The sequence below is a fragment of the Dendrobates tinctorius genome, unplaced genomic scaffold (assembly GCF_039654945.1).
Source record: "Dendrobates tinctorius isolate UK_male_01 unplaced genomic scaffold, ASM3965494v1 ptg000143l, whole genome shotgun sequence".
In the NCBI taxonomy this organism is placed as follows: domain Eukaryota; kingdom Metazoa; phylum Chordata; class Amphibia; order Anura; family Dendrobatidae; genus Dendrobates; species Dendrobates tinctorius.
In genome coordinates this window covers 42,010,658-42,036,233 of record NW_027361810.1, presented here as the reverse complement: position 1 = coordinate 42,036,233, position 25,576 = coordinate 42,010,658, and the positions used below count along the sequence as shown (strand labels likewise).

Below are 25,576 nucleotides of genomic sequence, written 5' to 3'. Positions count from 1 at the left end.
CAGGTGATAATTGCATCACCTGGACAGACAAGAATTCAAACACCTGAGCAATAGTAAGGAAATCCTGAAAACATGACCTTTTGGTGGCTCTTGAGGACTGGAGTTGGGGAACACTGGTCTAGGGTAACCCTAGTGGCCAGTAGCAAAATTCTAAAGATATCTTAATATTTTGGCCCCTCTTCTCTGTATATTTAATCTAGTCTTGTTGGCCAAGTGGGTGTGGTCCTCAATGCTTATCTATAGGAGTCTTCTACAGTACCTTGCCCAGTTGACTAAAGACTAGATTTATATACAGGGAAGAAGAGGGGGTCATATCTCAGGAACAGAAACGTCAGAACAAAAACAAAACCAGTTTCAGGAGAACAGCAGCATTTATAGCAGGTAAGTCCGTTGCCATAAAACGTAGGTGTTCTTTGTTTTTGTTTTTTTAAAGTAATGTAGAAATTTAATATTTTTCAATGGCCGAGTCCCATCTCTTACCTCTACCTGATAGATCTCATATCCCCGCTAACTAAAGACCAGTAAACAAGCAGGAACCAAAGCCAGCAGTAAAAGTTTGGAAAGGCACCCGAAGAAAGGAAACTCTGTCATGTCCATGAATTCCAGACTTCAGGCAGTAATTAAAGTATTTGCCCCCCAGGTATTACACATAATCCTTAGACTTTATAACTATATTGATTAGTGATATTACTTTTGAGCCGGTGAAAATAGAAACACTAAATAAAATATAACAGTAATTCCTAAACAAATAATGCAATATATTTTTGTAAACTCCTCTAAGTAAAGTGGGGGTCTCGTCTTCTATCAATAGGAGCTTACTACTCGCCTGCTACGTGGGGAAGGAAGGGAGAGGGGAGCAGTATACTCTTGATTACTGACAGTTTGAACATGTGGCATGGTTGAGCTGCTGTTACAAGCAGGAGCAGGTCTGTCTCTGCAGATGGGGGAGGAGGCGAGAGGAGAGCAGTGCGCTCTTAATTGACAATTTGGACTTGTGGCATGGTTGAGCCGCTGTTACAACAAAGGCAGATTTGTCTCTACAGCTGGAGGAAGAGGGGAGAGTGGAGTAGTACGCTCTTGATTAGTATCAGTTCGGACTTGTGGCATGCTTGAGCCGCTGTTACAAGCAGAGGCAGATTGGTCTCTGCAGCTGGGGGAGGAGGGGAGCAGTGCGCTCTTGTTTACTGACAGATTGGACTTGTGGCATGGTTGAGTCGCTGTTAAAAGCAGAAGCAGGTTTGTCTCTGCACCTGAGGGAGGAGGAGAGATGGGAGAAGTGAGCTCTTGATTACTGACAGTTCGGACATGTGGCATGATTGAGCCGCTGTTACAAGCAGAGGCAGGTTTGTCTCTACAGAATCAAAAGGAGCTCAGCGGGACAGAACGTGGCCAGATCTGGTGATCTCAACATTAGCCTGCCTCGTCTGTTGGCCTTGCCCTCTATTCCTACAGATCGGCCACTGCTGATTGACAGCTGCAGTGGTTGGTAACCAAAGCAACGAGCCGCAAACAAAAATATATATCCCTCCATTCTTGAGAATAGAGGATTTTTTTTTTTTTTATAAGAGGTATGTTTGAATACTCAATACTGGCTTAAACAGTTTTGTCCAACATTAGATGTGTTCACACCAACATGTTACATCAGTTTTCATAGTGCAATCCAATGGGGAGGGACCACACATCTACAGCCATATTTCCAGTGAAAACAAGCCGAGATCCTTTTCTTCCCACACGGGTAAACAGTTGCTTAAAAAAGATCAATCTGACATGTATGAATGATCTGACTGATACGTCATAAATTCATAAATGCAGAGGTTTCCAAGATTTGGCATTTTTGTAAAAATTGACTAAGCTCAGTCGCCGAACTCATCTGATGTTTATACATGTAATTATACCAGTGCGCAGTAACAAATGCTTCATTATGGCCAATGTGACCTTTAAAGCAAAAAAAAATGTCTAAAGTTCAATGTGTCTCCTATTCTGTATGCAGACATTCACGCCACGAGCGCTCTATAAATATTCTCAGTCCTCAGAGGCGCACGCGTCCCCTAGATCTGTGATCGGTCACTGACCGGAGGGGAAACACTGCCATCTAGTGGGAACTTCAATTAAATTTCCTTTCCTCCAAACCTGCTGAATGTGGCTAATCAATGATTAACAATAACTAAGGAGACAATAAAAGTAGCGCTGCAACTGGAGTTGAGCAAATTGAGGAGCAGGACCCTGAAACAGTGGCCACATCTGCAGAACGTGGCTGTGGAACCAGAGGCGGACCTCCTGGCATCCCCGGAGCCTCTTCTGATTAATAATCCTGGCGAAATATCCTAGCTGCATGTATGACGTCGCAACTACTACTCAGTGGGGCACCACGGATGTTGGCAGGTAGGAGGCCATTTGGAGGGCTCTGGTCTGGAGGCGGCCACTGACTACCGACAGGGACTCTAATTTTCGAGCACTCTGATGTCACTATGTTAGCACTCGTGCATGCTCAGATAACACCTTATCGCTCATCACTAGTGATTCAGTAGGAGCGCCATCTAGTGACAACAGGATATTAATAAATTACAGCGATCTTCCATGACTTGGGTACCTGTGACCTAATATCAGATCTTTGAGGATCAAATATTACCCAACAATGGCCACCACAAAGTGTAGAGAGCTGTGGGGTCCCCTTCCATATACTGTTCACGTCAGGACCTGCAAATAGCTGATCAGTGGTGGAGCGACATCTGTTCCCTCACTGATCAGATATTGATGACCTATCGTATGGATATGACATCAATACCTTAGTCCTGGACAAACCCTCTAACTTTGACTGTGAAGGTAAGTTGGGGATTTGAAACTTTATATCAGAAAACTGTACTCTGCTCCTGTGACGATACACGACAGGCAAAAAAAAAAAAAAAAATTGGACTCAAAATGTTCAAAACCACTGATGCCTAAGGAATCGATCCAACTATGAATGTCAATCAATATATTCTATTCATACCCTTCCAATCGATGTTGTATCTAGAGTAATAGCGAGGAGTCGATTTGCCCATAGAAAAGGAGATATACAATAAGTGCATTCACTGAATAGTTGATAAAACACAGAAAACTCACTTCTAAAGACAAAAGAGGAAAAGGAGAAAAAAAACTTTTAACATTTTAACTGCAAAGACGAGAGATTTTTTTTACTGGCTCAAACTTGCACTCAGATCAAAAATGGACATTTATCCTGTTTTTTGTGCAGACTCAGCACACAAAAATACACGGAATCAGAGAAAAACAAGCGAGTGAATTAAGCCTAATAGTACAAATATGCAAGGAAGAGCATAGGTATAAGGGTAATGTGTGCAATCATAAAATACACACTACTCTTGATTGTTCTACTACACATACCAATTTAAAAGTCGCACAGTCTGAGGACTAATCAGATCCCCGATACCATGGATTAAACAATTAGCGCACATTAGCTAAACCTGCACTGATCGACATTTGTAATTATACAAGAAATAGCTGGTAAAGTGAAGTGACCCTGCAGATCATATTAATCCTGATAAATCCTGTAAGGCAAACCACGGGAAATAGCACCCAGTATACAGACGTAAATTCATGCTGGTGGTGATCCGAAAACCGGCAGTACTGAAGCAGCGCAATAATTCCTTAGATCTGATTTCCTTTACACCAAGGTATTTTCTATTTACGGCTGTAATTCCAAGCTTGGACCGTGGTTATTCTGACCCAAACTAAGGACTTATACAGAAGTCTGTGCAACACAGGCCATAATCCAGACTTTGATGAATGGACCGACTGAGGCTCTGCTGACCTGAACGACAGGTCATATTACCATGAAAGGGCTTGTCCACTACTAGCAACGGGACCGGCCGCAGCTCTGCTGACCTGAACGGGTAATATTACCATGAAATGGGTTGTCCACTACTAGCACCGGGACAGGCCATGGCTCTGCTGACCTGAACGGGTAATATTACCATGAAATGGGTTGTCCACTACTAGCAACGGGACCGGCCACAGCTCTGCTGACCTGAACGGGTAATATTACCATGAAATGGGTTGTCCACTACTAGCACCGGGACAGGCCATGGCTCTGCTGACCTGAACGGGTAATATTACCATGAAATGGGTTGTCCACTACTAGCAACGGGATCGGCCGAAGCTCTGCTGACCTGAACGACAGGTAATATTACCACGAAGGGAGTTGTCAACTACTAGCAACAGGACCGGCCGCAGCTCTGCTGACCTGAACAACAGGTAATATTACCACGAAGGGAGTTGTCAACTACTAGCAACAGGACCGGCCGCAGCTCTGCTGACCTGAACAACGGGTTATATTACCATGAAGGGAGTTGTCCACTACTAGCAACGGAACCGGCCGTAGCTCTGCTGACCTGAACGATAGGTCATATTACCATGAAAGGGGTTGTCCACTACTAGCAACGGGGCCGGCCGCGGCTCTGCTGTCCTGAACGACGGGTCATATTACCATGAAAGGGGTTGTCCACTACTAGGAAACTCCCTTCCCGGTAAAAAAACCCCAAAAGCTTATACTCCCCTCATGTGCCGGCACTTGCGATCCGGGGCTCTCATGCGGTGTTGTGAGTTGTGGTGCCCGCCGCCCAATCAGCGCTGGAGTCACTGGCCCCCATGAAGAGAAAGTCTGGGCTGTAGCTAATCCCCGACTTCCTCTCCATGTTCAATTTGTACAACAGCAGAACTGGAGTCCTGGGACCGCGAATGTCGACACTGCTGGAACGGCGTCGCCATGAGAGGAGATTATACGCTTCTTTTTAGCGAGCCAAGCCTTTAAATCAAAAAGGGGATGTCCTAGTAGTGGACAACCCCCTGCAGCCATCAAGATCAAATCCGATCCTTGGCATTACCAACAGTATATGAGACATGTTACACGGCCGTCTGGATATTATATGCCTCATAATGCTGTAAATTGGGCACCTTGAGGCCTGTGGATGGACTAAGGACTGGAACCCCAATATGGGAGTGAAAATAAAGCCTCAGGACAATCCCTTACTCTGAGGTTCTTCATTGTACCTTATATAGTTACGAAACAACAGATTACTTTGCAGAGTGGGAAATAGATGGATGTATTATGCTAGAATGCATTTATTTTGGGTTATAAATCTTGTTTTCAATTAGGTTTCAATAAAAAAAAAAAAAATGTGCACAGTTTGGCTTTTTGAGGCTCTTTGTTTCCCTGCACATTGCTGGCTGCAAGATGAGTTAACAGAAAATCTGGCAAGGAGTTCATAACACATTTAGTATTCTATTTTTCCTGAGCTTAATTCAACGGATTTAGGACTCTAATTAGTTTATCTATGATATGTGGACATAAATCAGCAGTCGAGTACAGGGGTGGGGGGAGATAAGTTAGAGAATCTCCCAAGGAAGCAATGTGCTCGCTTACAGAGTCTTGAAGGGGTTGTCTACGGACGTGCCCATGTCTACATTTAGGCTATGTGCCCACGTTAGCGTTTTTAAACGCTCAGGAAACTGATCCCCTTCCCAAAAAACGCGCGTCTTTTTTCCGCGCGTTTCTTGTGCGTTTTTTTCCACGCGTTTTTTGGGAACATTGGGAAAGGCTAAAAACGCTCAGCAATGCGGAAATTAATGAGCATGCTGCGTTTTTAGCCGCTAAGCGATTCCTGAGCATTTAAAAACACATGCATTGGCACAAAAAGCCAAAAATGCATGCAAATTAATTTGAAGCTTCTTTTAAGCATTTCTGCAGCGTCTGAGCTGGCACAAACGCTGCGGAAACGCTTAACAAAACGCAACGTGGGCACACAGCCTTAAACTACAACTTATACGCAGACTGTCGCTTTAAGCCCAAGGAGACCTTCCTGAACAAGTCTAAAAAGATGGCATCGGATTTGGGTTATGGTGGGTTAGGGGATTGAAGTTGAGATACTTTATGTTTTATACTATGGAATTATTATGTCATTTGAAAGATGGAAAATTTGTAGTTGGGAGTTTTTCAATAAAAACTATTTGATTAAAATAAATAAATAGGGCATTTCTGTGGTACCCTCTGATGGAGACTATTGTTTTCCAACGTCTCACTAACATTAATAGAGGAGTAAAGCTATAGATATACTATTTACTAAGGAGAAGCACAAAAATCAGAAAGAAAAAAAATAAAGTTACAAAATTTCCTGCATTATCTTATACTGATTTTAAACAACTTCTGGTTGCAATTTTTCACTTGCAACGTTCATGGTTTATAACCAACAGATATTAATAAGACAACCGTGTTTTGTACTTAGTGGAGCCTTTTTGGCTGACACCAGCTTCTGGGAGCAACCCTGAGGAATTTTTCTCAATCTTTATGGGCAATGGCTTTCAGGTCCCTAATATTCACAGGTTTTGCAAATTATCACCTTACTCGCATCCCACCTGCCACGTCAGAATCTTACAGGAGCATTGCTCTGATGGAAGGTCTAAAGGGGGTTTTACACATAGCGATATCGCTAGCAATATCGCTAAAACGTCACCGATTTTGTGACATTATAGCGATATTACTAGCGATATCGCTGTGTGTGATACTTACCTCCGACCGGCTACCCCGCTGTCTGTCGCTCATCGCGCGAGATCGGGAGGCTCCATTTCTCGTCGTCTGCTTCCTGCTGGGCTTCCTGCTGTGTGAGACGAGCGACGCTGGACGCGGGCGGGAGAACATCAGGATCGCTGTGTGTGAAAGGTGAGTATCGTGCGCTGCGTCGCTGCTGCATCGCTGTGAGATCTTTCTGTGTGAAAGCTCACTAGCGATCATTTAGCGATGCACCAGCGATCCTGACCGGGTCAGATCGCTGGTGCATCGCTAAATGTAAAAGGGCCTTAATGATGTCCAAGCTTCAGCTTTGTCAAAGGAAGCGTGATGTTTTCTCCTAGGATATCTTAATACTTGATACTGGCTCACTCTTAATAATCTGACCAAGATGAGCACAGACCACTCCAATCTGCTACACACTTGAATGCACTTTGTAGCAAATATATTGCAAACCATAGGTCTGCAAGACGTCAGTCTGCAGCATGCATCACATAAGTGCATCATACAAGTGTGAGATATGAACTAATCCAGAACTGAACCAGAAGGGAACTGAAGGTAATAGGATACAGTCAGTCATTGTAAACAATGTTTCTATTTGTTTTCACTCTCACCCCTATAATCCTTCACCTTCTGCTGACCCCCTAGTCCCTACACCTAGTAAGGAACTATTCATCTCTCCCTCCATCCTCCCCATCCATCTAACCTCTTTCGCAGAACTTTTCCTCAACATACAATCCTCTGTCTCCAAACACGGGCAGCCCCTTCATGCCCTGCTCCCAACCTGCTAACACTCTCTCTGCTCCTCCTCACTGCTGGTGATATCTCTCCAAATCCTGGTCCTCCTCACCACATTCCCACAGTCATTTCTACGCTCTATCACAACTTTCCATAACCTCTCTAACCTTATACACATTCGTCTGGCCCCCGCTTCCCCAGTCCCACTAAAAGGAGCTCTATGGAACGCTAGCTAACTTTCCTACACCCATGATCTTTTCATTACTAACAAACTTTCCTTCCTCGCTATCACCAAAACCTAGCTCACCCCCTCTGACACAGCCTCTCCTGCTGCACTTTCGTATGGTGGACTCCATCTTTCCCACACCCCCCGCCCCAGCAGCAAGCAAGGCGGAGAAGTTGGTTTTCTCCTGTCAGATAACTGCTGCTTCACCCAAATCCCACTGTTACCCTCCCTTCCTTTGAGGTGTACTCTGTGCGCATCTACTCCCCCCTCCAACCTCCAAATGGCTGTCATTTACCACCCCCCAGGGCCAGCCACCACCTTCAACCACTTCACCACCTGGCTGCTTCATTTCCTCTCCACTGACATCCCCACTATCATCATGGGTGACTTCAACATCCCCACTGACACTTCCCTCTCAGCTGTCACTAAACTTTTATCTCTCACTTCCTCCTTCAGCCTCACTCAATGGTCTTCTGCAGCCACTCACAAAGATGGCCACACACTGGACCTCATCTTCACCCACCTCTGCTCCCTATCTAACATCTCCAACTCACCTCTCCCTGTTTCTGACCACAACCTATACTTACATTTTCTTCCCTCTCCTCTCCTTGTCCACAATCTCGCACACCCTCGCAGAAATCTTAAACACCTCTATCCACACTCACTTTATGAATCCCTCCTCCCTCTTACAGACATAAGTTACCTACACAATGCCGACACTGCTGCCGCTTTATATAACACCACAATAGTTGCAGCTCTTGAATCGGTCGCCTCTATCACACATACTAAAGTTTGCAGAATCAACAGACAGCCCTGGCACACCAGCCTGACCAAAGAACTAAGACAGGCTTCCAGGGTTGCTGAGCGGAGATGGAAAAGTTCCCACTCCAACGAGCACTTCATCACATTCAAACAGTCCCTCACTACTTTCAAGAACACACTTGCTGCAGCAAAACAAACCTCTCATCTCTCATATCCTCCCTCTCTCACAACCCTAAACAGCTATTCAACACTTTCAATTCTCTTCTCCATCCCCCAGCACCTTTTCCCTCTCCACTCAACTCAGCTGAAGACTTTGCCTCTTTCTTCAAGCAGATGATTGATAACATCAGAGAAAGCTTTGGCCTAAAACCCCCACAACCTCTCTTCCTAACTACTCAGCCCTCCTCCTCCAAAACCAACTTCTCCACCATGACAGAAGATAGACTCTCCAGTCTCCTCTCAAGTTCACATCTCACCACCTGTGTGTGCACTCAACTTGATTCCATCCCACTTCATCCCAAACCTCACCACAGTCTTCATCCCAACCCTAACCCATCTCTTCAACCTATCACTAACAACTGTTTTCCCCTCATGCTCTAAACATGCCTCAATCAAACCCATCCTCAAAAAGCCCTCTCTTGATTCATCCTCTGTATCTAGCTATTGCCCCATATAACTTCTCCCCTATGCCTCAAAACTACTGGAACAACACGTCCATCTAGAACTGTCCTCCCACCTCTCTTCCAGCTCCCTCTTCGACCGCTTACAATCTGGCTTTTAGCGGCATCAAACCACTGAAATTGCCCTAAATAAAGTCACCAATGACCTATTAACCATCAAAGCCAAGCGACACTACTCTGTCCTCTTCCTCCTGGACCTGTCCTCTGCCTTTGACACAGTGGACCATTTCCTATTACTACAGACCCTCTGATGTCTTGGCATCACAGACTTGGCCCTATCTTGGATCTCATCATACCTAACAGACTGGATATTCAGAGTCTCCCACTAGCGCACCACCTCCTCACCTCACCCCCTATCTGTCGGAGTCCCGTAAGGTTCAGTCCTAGGGCCTCTGCTCTTCTCCATTTACACCTTCGGCCTGGGACAGCTCAGAGTCCCACGGCCATCAGTATCACCTTTATGCTGATGACACATGGATCTACATCTCTGGACCAGATATCACCACCCTACTAACCAGAATCCCACAATGTCTGTCGGCTATTTCATCCTTCTTCTCTGCTAGATTTCTAAAACTTAATATGGACAAAACAGAATTTATCATCTTTCCCCCATTCCACTAGAACCCCCCAATGGAGCTATACATTAAAGTAAATGGCTGCTCACTCACACAAGCCTGCTGACTTGAGGTAATCCTTGACGCTGATCTCTCCTTCAAACCACATATCCAAGCCCTCTCCACATCCTGCCGACTTCAACTCAAAAATGTTTCTCGGATCCATACATCCCTCAACCAAGCATCTGCAAAAATCCTAGTCCATGCCCTCATCATTTCCCGTTTTGACTACTGCAACCTCCTGCTTTGTGGCCTCCCCTCTAACAATCTCGCACCCCTCCAATCTATTCTAAACTCCGCTGCCCGACTAATCCACCTGTCCCCCCCGCTATTCCTCAGCCTCACCCCTGTCAATCCCTACACTGGCTCCCCATTACCGAAAGACTCCAGTTCAAAACTCTAACCATGACATACAAAGCCATCCACAACCTGTGCCCTCCATATATCTGTGACCTCGTCTCCCGGTACTTAAAAGCACGCAACCTCCGATCTTCACAAGATCTTTCTCTACTCCCCTCTTATCGCCTCTTCCCACAATTGCATACAAGATTACTCCCTACTCTGGAACTCTCTACTACAACACATCCGACTTTCACCTACCGTGGAAACCTTCAAAAGAAACCTGAAGATCTACCTCTTCCGACAAGCCTACAACCTGCAGTAACCGCTGATCCACTAAACCGCTGCACCACCAGCTCTACCCTCATCTACTGTATCCTCTCACCCATCCCTTGTAGATTCAATGTATTGCACTGCAGGAACGGAAAAAAGCGTAAATAGGGTCTTATCCGATGATAAAGATAAAAGCGTATTAAGAATCTACTCACCTGATATAGGAGAGGTATAGCGCATGGAATTATTAGTCAGCTGCTGCACGTCCAAAGGTCAGAAAAGTGACCGCCGAAAGATCAACTTCAATGGAACTTTTTTGGACTTCATGCGCTGCTTGACATAATACACGAATGCTAGTGCATTAAAGGATCGATATTTTATTATTTTTCCCAACGCGTTTCGAAGTGAAGTGTATTTAATCTGGAAGCAATGCTACTTTTTCATGGATGTCATCCCACGAGGAAGAAGTAGTCTATACTTCGAAACGCGTTGGCAAAAAGAATAAAATATCGATCCTTTAATGCACTAGCATTCGTGTATTATGTCAAGCAGTGCACGAAGTCCAAAAAAGTTCCATTGAAGTTGATCTCTTGTAGATTGTGAGCCCTCGCGGGCAGGGTCCTTTCGCCTCTTGTACCAATCGTGACCTGTGTTGTTTAAGATTACTGTACTTGTTTTTTTATTATATATACCCCTCCTCACATGTAAAGCGCCATGGAGTAAATGGCGCTATAATAATACTTTGAGTCAAGCTTGCCTTTCACACGCTAAGTTTCCAGCCAGAGAAAGCAAAGTCGCCCCCAAGATTCTCCGAGGCACTGCCATGCCTCACTGCAGGCACTACTGTGGAACCGCCATGCCTCACTGCAGACACCACCGAGGTACCGCCATGCCTCACTGTAGGCACCGCCATGTCTCACTGTAGGCAACCTACCGAGGCACCAACATACCTCACTTTAGGCAACCCACCACCATGGCTTACTATAGGCACCCGAGTTACTGCCATGCCTTACTGTAGGCACCCCACCAAGCCACTGCCATGCCTAACTGTAGGCATCATCAACCCACCGCCAACTGTAGATAGGGTGTTATTTTCAGCGTATACATTATTCTTCTCGCCAGACATACTACTGACCCATAGACTTCTCAATTTCCAGTTTTGTTTCATCGCTCCACAGAACAGAATCAACAAACTTCTCTGGTTTATTCATTTTGGAGCCAACATCTATTGTGCTTTTGGGTCAGTAGAGGTGACATTTTGGATTTCAGGTATGGAGACTTTCAGCATTTATGTGTAAACTAAATCCTCAATGCCAGCAGGTTTTTTCCTGTCCTTTTAGGGTTCTTTTTTTAACCACCTGTCTCCTCAAGAATCTGGTGGAAGCTGGTGACAGCGTCCTCTTCCAGCCACGTTCAGGTGGTGTAGTGAGTGTTTTTCAACTTTGAAAGTACAAACTTATGCTTTAACTGTATTGTTTGCGTCCTTACGGACTGACCATATAGTTATTGATTTATGACGCACCTAATAAAATTAAAAACTGTTCAATGAGAAATCAAGCTCTGATACATCTGTACAGGTGTAAAAATAACATGGATGGTTGGAATTTTTCTGAACAGCAACAAAGTTCTTATTAAAAATTTAGTTAAAAAAGTTATAAAATCAGGATGAACCTGCAGAAATAGTCCGGGTAGTCATTCCTGAAAGAGGGAGCTGTTAAATTCAGAGGGCAGAACCATTGTTCACCTTGTCACATTGTTTCTGAAGCCAACATAGCAGCTCTATCAATCATTCCTCATTTACATTTCCCAAGTGGAAGCGTCCTCATAGCTCAATCTACTAAAACAGTACTTGACCTATTTGTTCCGACCATTTTCCCTGATGCTTTTTGCTGTAAAGGCTCACCTGGGACATTGCTTTCCATTTAATGCAATATCTAATCGACAAAGTTAACACTTCTTACAAGACTATTATGGAGTGCTGTGCTTAATCACAGTAAAGACACCTCATTACCGCTGCTGTGAAACGTACGGAGGAGGAGGGTCTTGTTCGGAGTCTTTTAATTGACTGAAAATAGACTCAGCGAGCGACACAGACGTGCGGGTCACCGATGCGTTTTATTTCAAGGGCGTCATTGGCAGAAACTGTAGATTAGAACAATTTTAACTCTCAGACGAAGGAGACTGTTGATCTGGATTCTAGAAAATAAACCGGTAATAACTAGAGAGGAGCGTATAAATTCAGGTCAAGCCAGTAGTCCGTGGCTTCCAGACAAGAGCCTGGTGAACCGCATTTTATCGGGTAACATTGCTGATGCCTCTTCTAATTTGCAGTCCCGACGAGATGTCATCGGGTAATGTTGCATCGGTTCTACAAATTAGAGATGCTGACAGACGGGAAGTGGTTCACAAGGCTCTCGTCCAGCAGCCATATGCTACTGTCGTGGCCACTGAACCAACATCTTGTAAATAGAATGGTTCATCTCTGAAATTTGGAAGAAGAAACAAGGAATCAAATTCTCCAGAAGAATGATGGACAGACCGGTGACACGGAAGCAAAGCATGGAGGTGGCTTGGTGATGCCTACAGTGAAGCATGGCGGTGGCTTGGTGATGCCTACAGTGAAGCATGGTGGTGGGCTGGTTGATACCTACAGTGAAGCATGGTGGGGTCTCGGTTGATGCAGACAGTGAAGTATGGTGGGGGCTGTGAGGTCTTCGATTGCTATCAGCTGAACATTTGTTGGGGAAATCGCTATTTCTTTGGACTTATAGCTGCACTATTTCTCCAGTGAGCAAAAAGGATTCAGCATGTTGAAATCCAATACGCTTAATCCTTCTTTCCACTGAAACATGCTGTCAGAGGAAAGTGGGTACACCCCTATTAGATGCGCTGAAATCAGAAGGCTTAAAGGGAATCTGTTGGCAGGTTTTTGTTCTGTAATCTGAGAGTGGACGATGTACGGACTGAGACCCATATTTCAGGGATGTGTCACTTACTGGGCTGTTTGCTGCAGTTTCAATAAAATCTGTGTTTTATTAGCATAACATCACTAGAGGACTAGCTGTCTTGTGGTATGTAGTCCACCCCTGCTCTGTGTAGCCATGCTCTCACCATTGATTGGCCGCTTTCTGCCTATGCACAGTGCACACAGAAAGCTGCCAATCAGCGGTGTGGGTGGGGAAATACAGCACTCAGCATTCAAAGAACTGGTATATCAGGAGCAGATAAAACAGGGGTTATATCAAAACTGCAGCAAGCATCTCAGTACCAGTGATACATCGCTCAAATCAGGGTCTCTGCCTCTAAACTATACTGCTCTCAGATTAGATAGCAAAAATACGGTGACAAATTCCCTTTGAGTTGGTACTTCTTACTATGTAGAGACTAGAGGGTCTAGTGACTACTTTGCAATCATTTTAATCTTGTATACGACGATGACCTGAGAGAAGAGTCACCATTCACAATAGGTGATTGTCACAGCTCACCTCCTCCCTCTCTCTGCATAGAGACCTTTAACAAAGACCATGCACATAACATAATGCTATGTACCACACAAATCAGTACAGAGGAGGTGGCTCACATGGCTGCTGTAAAGCACATCTATCCTTGAATGCTGAAACAGCGGCTCAGGCAAGAAGGCCGAACTATAATGAACTGCATAAAATAAACGTTCTGAAATAAAAATAAATAAAAAATTAATTGTGACAATTAGAAAAGAAAAACAGATGTGCATCCGGAAATGGTTTTAATCACTTAAAAAAAAAAAAATCCAGATGATACATTTCCTTAAAGAAAAATGTAGGAAGCGCACACATAGTGCAGGCAAACCACCGGGAAAATAAGGGAAAAGTTAGAAGTGAAAGTTTTACTCTCTCTCCGAAAATAAGTGGTGTAATCGTAAAACGCAAGCATACTTAAGCAGGATCTTTTGCCAGCAGCGCTCGCTCCTCCCGAGCACAGATTGTCTCCACGGTGGACAAGTTCCAGTTCCAGATTTGTTCTGTAATTAGAAAAAAGAAAAGTCAAGATTACTAAAAACAAAACAATCTGTACAAGAACCACCTTACAAACAAATCAAATTCTTCTGGTCCCCCCCCAAAAATGGCATTGGTTTATCACTTAAAACAAGCATCTCATCTCCGTATGCCGCTAGCACGCAGCAGGGTGGTCCGCAGTTATATGGCTTCTGGTGCAACATTGCTCCAGGATAAGATTTGGACAAATATAGAGTAATTTGATTGCTCAAATCCGTCTGGCCAATGTGATAATGGGAGGCATAGTATCCATGCCGAAGGTCGGGACAAAGTCACGTGAAGCTGCAAGAGAACCCACTAACCCCAAAGATCGATACAGAACAATGGCAGCGGCAGGGAGGTAAACGCAATGATAACAGTACCTGTAAGGCAGACACTTCTACATATGTACAGAAATTAGTAATTTAAAGGGAATCGGGATTTCACCCCCATCTTTATACGCACATATAGCTCTTTCAAAGACAAGTCCTGCAATACCTTTACACGACCAGTCTGTTCCTCCGTTACCGAGAAATAAGAATTAGAAATTATATGCAAATGAGGCTGAAGGACTATGTGTAGATCTAAAGCTTCTGCAACTCCAGCTCTATTCCTCACCCAGCGTCTCCTCCTGCTTAACCGACAGCTCCTTTGCCTGATGTCACACAGCATAGAGGCTATCAGTCAAGCAGGAGGCGGCACTGGGTGGGGAATTGAGGTGGAGTGACAGAGGCTTCAGATCTACCATAGCTCTTCAGCCTCATTTGCATATTAAATCAAAATGCTGATTTCTCAGTAATGTAGGAATGCACTGGCCATGTAAAAGATATTACTGGATTTGTCTTTGAAAGACCTACGTGCACATATAAATATGGGAGGGTGAAATCTCGCTGACAGATTCCTTTTAACACATTTTTGATACAGACCCTTTAATTCAACCAGTGGCTGTGAAAAACAACTGTCAACCGCGCTGCACTTCTTTTATGTACTCAATTACCTACAAGCTCAGTCTCCGATCTTCTGCTCTGATACCATATTAAATTTAAAGGGAGTCTACTTTTTGACAAGTGGTCCTGAAACGCTACTCATTCAGACAAAAGCCAACCCTGTTTAAAGGGCCACCTTGGACATTCATGACAAGTCCACAGGACATTTCCAAACCGTTCTTACAGGCTGGTTTTCAACCTTTGAGACCTCAACCTCTTGGAGATCTAAGGGATTTTCAGCTTCTCAAAAAACAAAAATAAATATAATTATTTTTCCCCCCATAATCATCTTTAACTTTTTTGGAGCCGACCGCGTAAAAATGTAAGGTGATAAATCCGGCGACTCCCATGACATCATTTAACTATTTAAGCCTCTTAAAAGAGATCTTAGAAACTGAGATTGAATGCCGGCCTTGGATTTCAAACTCTACGTCAGCAACAATTTTCGAAAGCTGCTCAGCAATATTTTTTTTTTATTTTATTTTTGTCAACGTCTATCAAATAAGATGGCGTCTGTGTATTAACATCACTAAGTTTCCGCTGTTAATGCCACCTATTTTCCAAGGAATGTTTTCATCCTCTCTACTTCTCTGAAAAAGAAAAAAAAAATCCAATTTAAAATTGATAATGCACTTGCTCAGAGCGGCATCTGGTTTCTGCTGATAAGGGCATCTGTCTGCTAGGAATTTTCCGCTCCTCGGGCGGTTCGCGCTGCTCAGAAAAATACGTCTACCGCTGGAAGAAACCAGGGCTGAGACTATTTTTTTTATTTATTTATTTTTTGCCCATTTTGCAGAATACTGTATGTTTTTTGCTTACTAGCAACATTTTCAAACTCCAAAAGAACTACGGTAAGTTCAGTTCAGTTAGTCGGTATATGTACACTAGGGTGACCGCAAAAAATCGATGTCGGAATTTTGTCCGTCTGGTTCATCTGTGCTACTGAGCAATTTATTAGCCATTAACAACTTTTCATTGTCTGTAATGGTGGGATCAAAAAACGATAATCCCACCAACTCTGCATTCAAATACCACAAATGGTTCGAAAATTTGGTCAGGGCTATTTCTGCAATGTTGTTGTCACATTCTTTATAGTCTAACAGACTATGCAAAATACCTAAATCTTAAAATACCTCAATTTGCATTTTTTCAAACTTTGAGCGACGAGCGGCACGGGTTAACGTCGTTTGATCGAGCTCAAATTTTGGCTCTCTCAATATCTGGAAAGGGGAATCGTTTTGTGGGGTCCAGACGAACAAGATTCTGACATTTTTTCCCCCCCATATGAGATCCGGTCACCCTAATGTATATTCATATGGACAACCAAACATGTAAAAAAATAAATAAATAAATATTAACATTACAGCCTTTATATTAAACCAAGGAGGTGTCTCGATTACATGAATCAACAGAATAAAACGGGATGAGATCTGTGGCAGATTGTATCTGATGCAAATAATAATAAACCAGTATCTTATTAATGTGTACTTGTACTTTAATCCAAACCTTGTAGAACGGCATAATCTTTTTGTTGTTACTGACCCCATGAAGGTAAAACTGCTTTGGATGCAGAAACCAGCCTAATATGTCCAGGGACTGTCAATTCTCATGCTCTGATTTTATTGGTAGATTCTTCCTTATCAGTATTCTGCCAGCACTACACCTACTAGTACTTCTTTCCCTCACTTCTCAACATGCGCTGTGTCTACCAAATGGTTTGCCTGTTCTGAATGTTAATGTCTCTGATATATTGGTATGCAGTTTCTTAGACAGGAGAGCAGGAGCACAGAAGTAGCCATCTTACTTCCTTTTTCCTTCTTAAGCCCGCCATGCACATTCGATGGCTGTCGGCCAAATAATGGTTTGGTGGATCGTTCAGCTGAGCGCTCCTATGTTCTTTTCACAAGTGGCTTATCTTAATACAATATGATCGGCAGTCACGCCAAAACTATATTTCCCCACTACCCTCCGCTAATAAATCACCCGAGGCTCACACTTAGACTGTCGGCTGAACCAGTCAATGCCGTCGGCTGAACCTCTCAATGCCGTCGGCTGAACCTGTTGGTAGAACCTGTCGATCTCGGCGTATTGAGCTGACAAGAGTCTAATGTGCATGTCCCAAAAATGATACCCGAATGTGTAACAAAAAGGAACAAAACCCAGAATTCCAGATTACATGTGTTTTAGTGCTACGTAGCAGTAGTATCAGTCTGCTGATGCATACTCACCGAGCAACAGAGTACATGAAAAGAAAGTCATTGTCGGGGGAGCCGTGCGTCTTGCTGTAGTCCGTATACTTCTTTTGTGTCGCGCTCTTGATGTCTTTCATCACCGCCTCCATTTCTTTGCTTAAATTGGTTTCGGACTAAAAGGCAAAGAACATAGTGTGAGGGTGCAAGTCATGAACGTAGCAAACACTACATCAGTAAAGAGCCGGCATTTCTCAGCAGTGCTAATGAATCAATTAATAATAATGTGAGTGGGAGGGGGAATTGAAAAAACCCCCCACAAATTATCACCGTGAATTTATATGGTTTAATAGTGATGCGTGCCCATCAATGCCCGTATGAGTCTCTAAGGGAGAATTCAATTGCAGAACAATGGTGTCAGACTTTTTTTTTGTCCACTTTTTCTCTGAACGGGGTCTGCATAAATCCAAGCGCTTGTCACTGAAAAAGGCGCAATCTGCTTTGATTGGCAGAATTTTCTTGAATTGGAGCCAAACTGCAGTTTCCACTATACGGTGCTGTTCTGTTCTGGCTCCGTTTACATCCGGCCACTGCCAAAGATGAAGACAGTGGATCGGTGGGGTTACCCAGTGTCTGACCCGCTCCCCCCAATCTGATACAAGATTGGTGACCTATCGAGATGAGCAAATTTGTTTAAGTAGAATTGAATTGTCCTCAAATTTTACAAAAATCTGGATTCTCTAGGTCCCAAATTGTTTGCAATTTGCTCCGCACAAGTTTGGCAAAATGGTGGCCAGTAGCCGTCATTTTACTGAACTGCAGATAGCCAGAAAAATGTTAATAAAAATACAGTCCATCATCCTGTCCAAGGCACCACTCCTTTTTTGCATTAACCTTTTGAATGCATTCTCTTCGGCCAGCTTCACTCTGCGTAGAGTAATTCAGCGCAGGGTAGTCCTTTGACGGTACTGAAAGCTGCGCCGTCACAATATGCATCCCTCAAGGCACTAACTAAGCCTCAGGTGACAAGTCGCAACGTCATCACATGGCGGCGTGGTCATAGGACTAGTCAGAGTGAAGAAGGCCAAAGGGGATGCACTTGATTGGGGGAGAAGGGTGAAAACAAGGAGGCGCACTGAGGCCCGGACAGCGGAGAAGTGAGGATTTATTTTTTACATCCTAGGTATATTATACTCTGATGACCCCAGAGTGAATATTTGCTCAATAGGTTTCCATTGGCTACCAACATAAGAAAGAATGATGAGGGGGATCTACTTGCTCCATAAAACCATGAAATCAGCTGATATCTGCCACAAAATATATGCTTATTCATTCTAAAGGACCACTGAAAAAAAAACTAGGGCGCTAGATCCATTGATTTGTACAGTGAGATGCATGGTTTTGTTTTTCTTTTTAATTAAAAGGCTTTCCGAGCCAGGCATGAATTTTCACAGTCAGTCTCTCTGACTGCAGAATTCTAACTGTGTGCAATATGTACACTGTCAGGATTCCGAGGGATTGGTTGCTGGAGCGGTTGACAAGTGAATATCACGGGAAGTCAGCTGGCATGTGACCACATGAACGATGGAAATCATGCTTGAGCAGTTACGTACGGACCTCTACACCAGTCAAACAAATAAACAGCGGAATCCTGACAGCGGACATATTGTGACATAAGGATTGGGGAAGAATCAGAAAAAAATGACTGCAGAAATTCTTTCAAGGCCATTCCTTGAAAAATAAAACAAATTTTAGTTTAATCTCACGCTACTTATATGTACGGTGACTTTCGTATTGCTGAGCTTTGCGTCTATCAGCAAATGGGATGACTTTTCCAATCTTGCTTAATGGCTAAAATCAATGTTTCAGCCCCCAGTGATTCTTACAAATACCTTTAGTTATGTCACTTCTGTAATTAGTAGTTAATGGGTCCACGCACTTGACATTGATGTAAATGGTGGTAAAACTGGTGATAAATAATGATTATAGGAACAGTGAGTTTCCAGTCCTCCAATATGGAGGGCTGGAAGGAATAGAAGACGCGTCATGGTACAGGCAGAAATTATGATGCTGACAATTGCAATCCCCTGGTCACAGGACACAAGGGAACTTCTAGAAACACAAATTTCATGAGATGAATGTTTGCCTCTTCGCTAATAGGAATGATGGCGAGTGACGCATGGGGTGATGAGGTGACGGAGTGGAAATAACAAGGATATTTCGGCCTTACACTGATGCTTACTGGGAAAGTTCCCAGCTGCTCTTGAAGCTCCTCCACCTCTTTGATGAGCTCTCTCATGCTCTTGTTTCCGTGACTCTGCCAGGGGCTTCTCTCTGAATTATTTCCAGGAAAGCAGGGAAGGACGCTATTTGCAAATTGCCTGCAGAGAGGACATGTAAATTCGCCTTTGTCAACAGAAAAGCCCGGGAGGACCTGGTCATTCTGGGAAAACAGACAATAGATAAGGGTGAGCAGCTTAGGAATGAACTGACAGTTCTGTTCTTATAATGTATTAGTAAGAAAACCTATAGATAACATTCTGATCAGCACATATTGTTAAAAGGAAAATCAGCTATTGTTTAAATAAAGTTTTAACATTAAACAATTTTAAGAACTTTTGATGATTTTTTTTTTAAAGCCACTTTTTTATCTGAAATCTTGCAGTATAATAGGCTAATACTCTCTTTAGAAACCATTTCTCAACAGTCTCATTATCATCGCAGACAGAATTACAATATAAGGCAGCATTTATACATAGTTAACACAGGACCCACCATTTACAATAGGCAATGGTCACAGCTCACCTCCTCCGCCTCTCTGCACAGATCACAGAGCATGCCTACAAAAAATTCTCTTAGACATTGGTGAACATATTCCAGATTATTTCCCCCTAAGGTTGCTGTGAATCTTTCCTATAAAAGCTGCTGGAGGGGAACATGGCAACAGGTCTCTTGTTCAATATCAGCACTAAACTGTTCTTGTACATCAAATTTGCTTTCTGTCTTTTGCACCTCTCCCCAGTATACACTATACAGAGAACTCGGAATCCCACTGGTGAAGGTATACACATGAAAGAGCATCGAGCGGCCCAGACCATACTCAGCCCTTTTGAATTTCACCAAAATGGATGATGTCCGCTACATCACCTACGCAGGTCGTACAAATCTAACAATTGCCCCGTTGATCAGAGAACTGGCGCATCCGCAAATCTTTCAGAATCGATTCTCTCCAGCTCGTGTGCCGATTCTCTGATTAACTGCGCCAGATTTGTACAGCTGTGTGGATGATGTAGCACGTAAGAGACTTCATTTACAAAACGCAGTAAATAACATTCTAGAATAAGGCGACACCTATCTATCCATCCTGCAATAATATAGAGTTAAAGGCCCACACCAGCGGTTTCTTTCTTCTCCGTTCCGTGTATTAAAATATTTACCCCTCGCCGTCTTCCGCCGTTTTCAGCGCCTCTCCAGTCCTCTCCAGTATCACGTGAATTGAGTTGGTTATTCTCGGCTCACACAATGTACCGTTACTTCTTAGTGTACAGTAAGTCTATGTCATCCTCGTCCTGACACAAACGGTGAGACAGCCGGCTGGTCGCAACAGCATTCACATTAAAAAAGGAGAAGGGAGCTGCGCTGGAAACGGCAGAAGACGGCAACAGAGGAATACTTGAATGCATCCACTGACCGTACGTTACGGATAACTAACGGAAGGTGCTTGATAGGATAACATTTTGGCTGTAGTAAACACTTCATTATTAAGGGCATTATTAGGCCGAACATACGGGATATTTAGAGCCTTTCTGAAAAAAATAGAGCGTAAAATGCTTAAAAAAAAAAAAAAAAAGCCCTAAAGAAATAAAGATAGAACTTAGCTTAAACTTACTCGCAATGACTCCATATAGGATTTATGGCAGTCTATATGGAGCGTGTGGCCGCACGTTTGTACATATACTCCTCCTTCCCAACCAATCGATACAGACTGAAGACAGGAACTCTGGAAACGGCAAAAAAAGATAAGAAGGGAGAGAAGAGCTGGAGATAATTATACCATTGAATTCAGGTAATACAAGAAGAAATCAATTCTAGGTGCTACCTGTATTAGAATATACATAGTGGAAAAACCCCTTTGGTAATGTATCTAAACATAGGGGCAGGGCTGTGGAGTCGGAGCTCATTTTGGTGGAGTCGGAGTTGGAGTCGGTATAAAATGGACCGACTCCGACTCCTAAAATATATAATAAATTGGGTACAGTAGTTCAATGCAGAATGTGCTGAATATTTTTTCATAAGAATTTGGGAAAGTTATGAAATGTCCTATAAATGGCTGTTATATTCCTGATCTAAGGCTACATTCACACACAGCGTTTTTCCTGTGTTTTTTGAGGATACGTTTTTCAGCTGCAAAAGCCGATCAGCTTTTTAAAAAACTGCATCACTTGAAAGGTTTTTGAGCTCATAGATAATGTTTTCAATAGCAAAAGCAGATTAGAAATCTGCTCTATCTACCCATTTATCCATATCTGTCTATCCATATCATATCTGTACCAAAAAGAATGAAAACGGGGTAGTACACAAACTAACACTCCTTTTTTTTTTTTAGCACCAGTCAGGTACACCTCACAGCTGCCCAAAAGGACGCCCAGGACAGGCATTGCTAGTCTTCAGTAACATCAGCATCAACTGATAGTTGGAATAAATAGACTGCATTCATCACCACCACATCTTCTTAAGGTGCAGGCTTTATTTTCAAGTGTAGGGGTGTGCAGTATGAGGATCTGCAGCAGCTGAGGTGTGCAGTATGAGGTTCTGCCCCTCCAGGTTTCATTCCATGGTGGGAATGAAGCCTGAGGATCTAGGCTTTGTCTTAGCTGAGATAAGTCATAGTGATAGAGATTATATATATATATATATATATATATATATATATATATATATATATATATATATATATATATATATATATACACACACACACACATATACATACACACACACAGTACATACCAAAAGTTTGGACACACCTCATTCAAAGAGTTTTCTTTATTTTTATTACTATGAAAATTGTAGATTCACTCTGAAGTCATCAAAACTATGAATTAACACATGTGGAATTATATCATTAACAAAAAAGTGTGAAACAACTGAAAATACTGTATGTCTTATATTCTAGGTTCTTCAAAGTAGCCACCTTTTGCTTTGATTACTGCTTTGCACACTCTTGGCATTCTCTTGATGAGCTTCAAGAGGTAGTCACCAGAATTGGTTTTCACTTCACAGGTGTGCCCTGTCAGGTTTAATAAGTGGGATTTCTTGCCTTATAAATGGGGTTGGGACCATCAGTTGTGTTGTGCAGAAGTCTGGTGGATACACAGCTGATAATCCTACTGAATAGACTGTTAGCTGCTTTTTTCTTGCTATAATACAAATTCTAAGTAAAGAAAAATGAGTGGCCATCATTACTTTAAGAAATGAAGGTCAGTCAGTCCGAAAAATTGGGAAAACTTTGAAAGTGTCCCCAAGTGCAGTGGCAAAAACCATCAAGCGCTACAAAGAAACTGGCTCACAAGAGGACCGCCCCAGGAAAGGACCAAGAGTCACCTCCGCTGCGGAGGATAAGTTCATCCGAGTCACCAGCCTCAGAAATCACAGGTTAACAGCAGCTCAGATTAGAGACCAGGTCAATGCCACACAGAGTTCTAGCAGCAGACACATCTCTACAACAACTGTTAAGAGGAGACTTTGTGCAGCAGGCCTTCATGGTATAATAGCTGCTAGGAAACCACTGCTAAGGACAGGTAACAAGCAGAAGAGACTTGTTTGGGCTAAAGAACACAAGGAATGGACATTAGACCTGTGGAATTCTGTGCTTTGGTCTGATGAGTCCAAATTTGAGATCTTTGGTTCCAACCACCGTGTCTTTGTGCGACGCAGAAAAGGTGAACGGATGGAGTCTACATGCCTGGTTCCCACCGTGAAGCATGGAGGAGGAGGTGTGATGGTGTGGGGGTGCTTTGCTGGTGACACTGTTGGGGATTTATTCAAAATTGAAGGCATACTGAACCAGCATGGCTACCACAGCATCTTGCAGCGGCATGCTATTCCATCCGGTTTGCGTTTAGTTGGACCATCATTTATTTTTCAACAGGACAATGACCCCAAACAGACCTCCAGGCTGTGTAAGGGCTATTTGACCAAGAAGGAGAGTGATGGGGTGCTACGCCAGATGACCTGGCCTCCACAGTCACCAGACCTGAACCCAATCGAGATGGTTTGGGGTGAGCTGGACCGCAGAGTGAAGGCAAAAGGGCCAACAAGTGCTAAGCATCTCTGGGAGCTCCTTAAAGACTGTTGGAAGACCATTTCCGGTGACTACCTCTTGAAGCTCATCAAGAGAATGCCAAGAGTGTGCAAAGCAGTAATCAAAGCAAAAGGTGGCTACTTTGAAGAACCTAGAATATAAGACATATTTTCAGTTGTTTCACACTTTTTTGTTAATTATATAATTCCACATGTGGTAATTCATAGTTTTGATGCCTTCAGAGTGAATCTACAATTTTCATAGTCATGAAATAAAAGAAAACTCTTTGAATGAGAAGGTGTGTGCAAACTTTTGGTCTGTACTGTATATATGTAATCGATATTACATAGTGTATTACATATTTACAATTTATTACAGTTTTTTTTGTTCTAAAGTTGTATTCCAATAAATATATATTCTGTTCTAAATATCTTGATTAATGGATCATAAAAATGATTAAATGTCTGATGTTCACATTGTACTAGAATACATTTTTCACTTAAATATAAGCAATATATGTGGGAGTCGGTGTAAGGGAAATTGAGGAGTCGGAGTCGCAGATTTGGCTTACCGACTCCACAACCCTACATAGGGGGTCTCTCTTTAGGGATTATCATACTTTAGGATTGGATTGCACATACAAGCTCAATCTTATCTGTGCATTACAAGGAAAGCCCACGGATTTAAAAAAAAAAAAAAAAAAAATGAATAGTAATGCATTATTTCCCCTGTGGGGGAGCTGTAGGGATATTGCACACTTGCTGCAGGATTCTACAACAGAACCACGGTTTCTGCTTGCAATTAAGAGGATGAAAAAAAAATATTTTCATTTTACATTTTTTTAATCAAAATTTTGGCGTATTCTATAAAACTTAGCCAATAGTATAGATGGGGCCAAAAGGAGGCCAATAGGCTTCATACTATACAAGGATGTTAGAAGAAAAATCAATAAATTACCGTACATCATGTTCGGAGGAGAGACAGACGGACAGATAAGCTCTAGAAATGGAAACCGTTCTGACACTCCCATACAATTTAGAAAGCAGCAAGAACGAAACGAGCAGGAACAGCATGGCAGTAATGTCTGCGGTGTGCACATCAGCCGAGCTGTGGGAGGTCTGACGATTTCCAAATTTATTTCCAAACACAGGTTTTTGGGGGGTTTCATCCAATCAGTAGTTCAATAAACAAGACAAAAAAGTAAACCGGATGAGATTTAATCATCATTAATCAATGTGCACGGATGATATAACATGCACGCCCTCAGCAATAGTCCGGAAAGTGCAGCGTATGGGAAACTTGCAGACTGTCAATTGGCAACAGATATTAAAAAAATAATGGTATGAAAGGTAAAAAAAAAAAAAAAAATATTGGTTTGATGAATTAACCAATACCAATAATAAAAATTGGGCTGCAGGAATCCAACACGGCATCCATTACCAGATTTAAGGGTCTCTTGCGCTCCAGCAAGCACAGCCTCCACCCCATTGTTTACCAGACACAGCGCCATACGTCACATAGTGGCTGTACCTGGTATTACAGCTCAGTCCTTTACATGGAGCCACTCTGAAATGTATGGTGTGCCTGATAAACAATGATGGGGATAAAGGAGGGGTGCCGAGTGTCGGACCCCCGCTGATCTGATATTGGTGATTTATCCCAAGGACAGGAGGCCAATATCAAAGTGCTGGAAACTCACTTTAAATAGGAGCAGCTCTCTTTCTCAGGTGGACTGATCACAGCCAATATATTGCATCATGGTCAACCATTAATTATAATGTAACCGGATAATAACAAATTTTCCTCGGTTACAGTTTAAAAGGGATCTGTCAGCAAGTTTTTGCTAAGTACCATGCTGTAGGGGCAAAGATCGAATCCTAACGATGTGTCACT

General features: G+C 43.0%; 1 protein-coding gene across 2 annotated transcripts in view; it reads right to left on the bottom strand.

The window, feature by feature from the left end:
* Positions 1-25,576, bottom strand: part of UBR3 (ubiquitin protein ligase E3 component n-recognin 3) — a 175,226-nt gene that overhangs the window by 28,507 nt on the left and 121,143 nt on the right. Inside the window, exons 27-30 of one of the 2 annotated variants that reach the window (XM_073545830.1) lie at positions 21,269-21,379; positions 19,610-19,822; positions 17,419-17,555; positions 14,106-14,191 (exon numbers count right to left, since the gene is read on the bottom strand). In XM_073545830.1, the coding sequence (XP_073401931.1) occupies positions 14,106-14,191; positions 17,419-17,555; positions 19,610-19,822; positions 21,269-21,379 (547 nt within the window). The remainder of the gene's footprint in view (positions 1-14,105; positions 14,192-17,418; positions 17,556-19,609; positions 19,823-21,268; positions 21,380-25,576) is intronic. The other variant, XM_073545831.1, reaches the window with a different exon arrangement.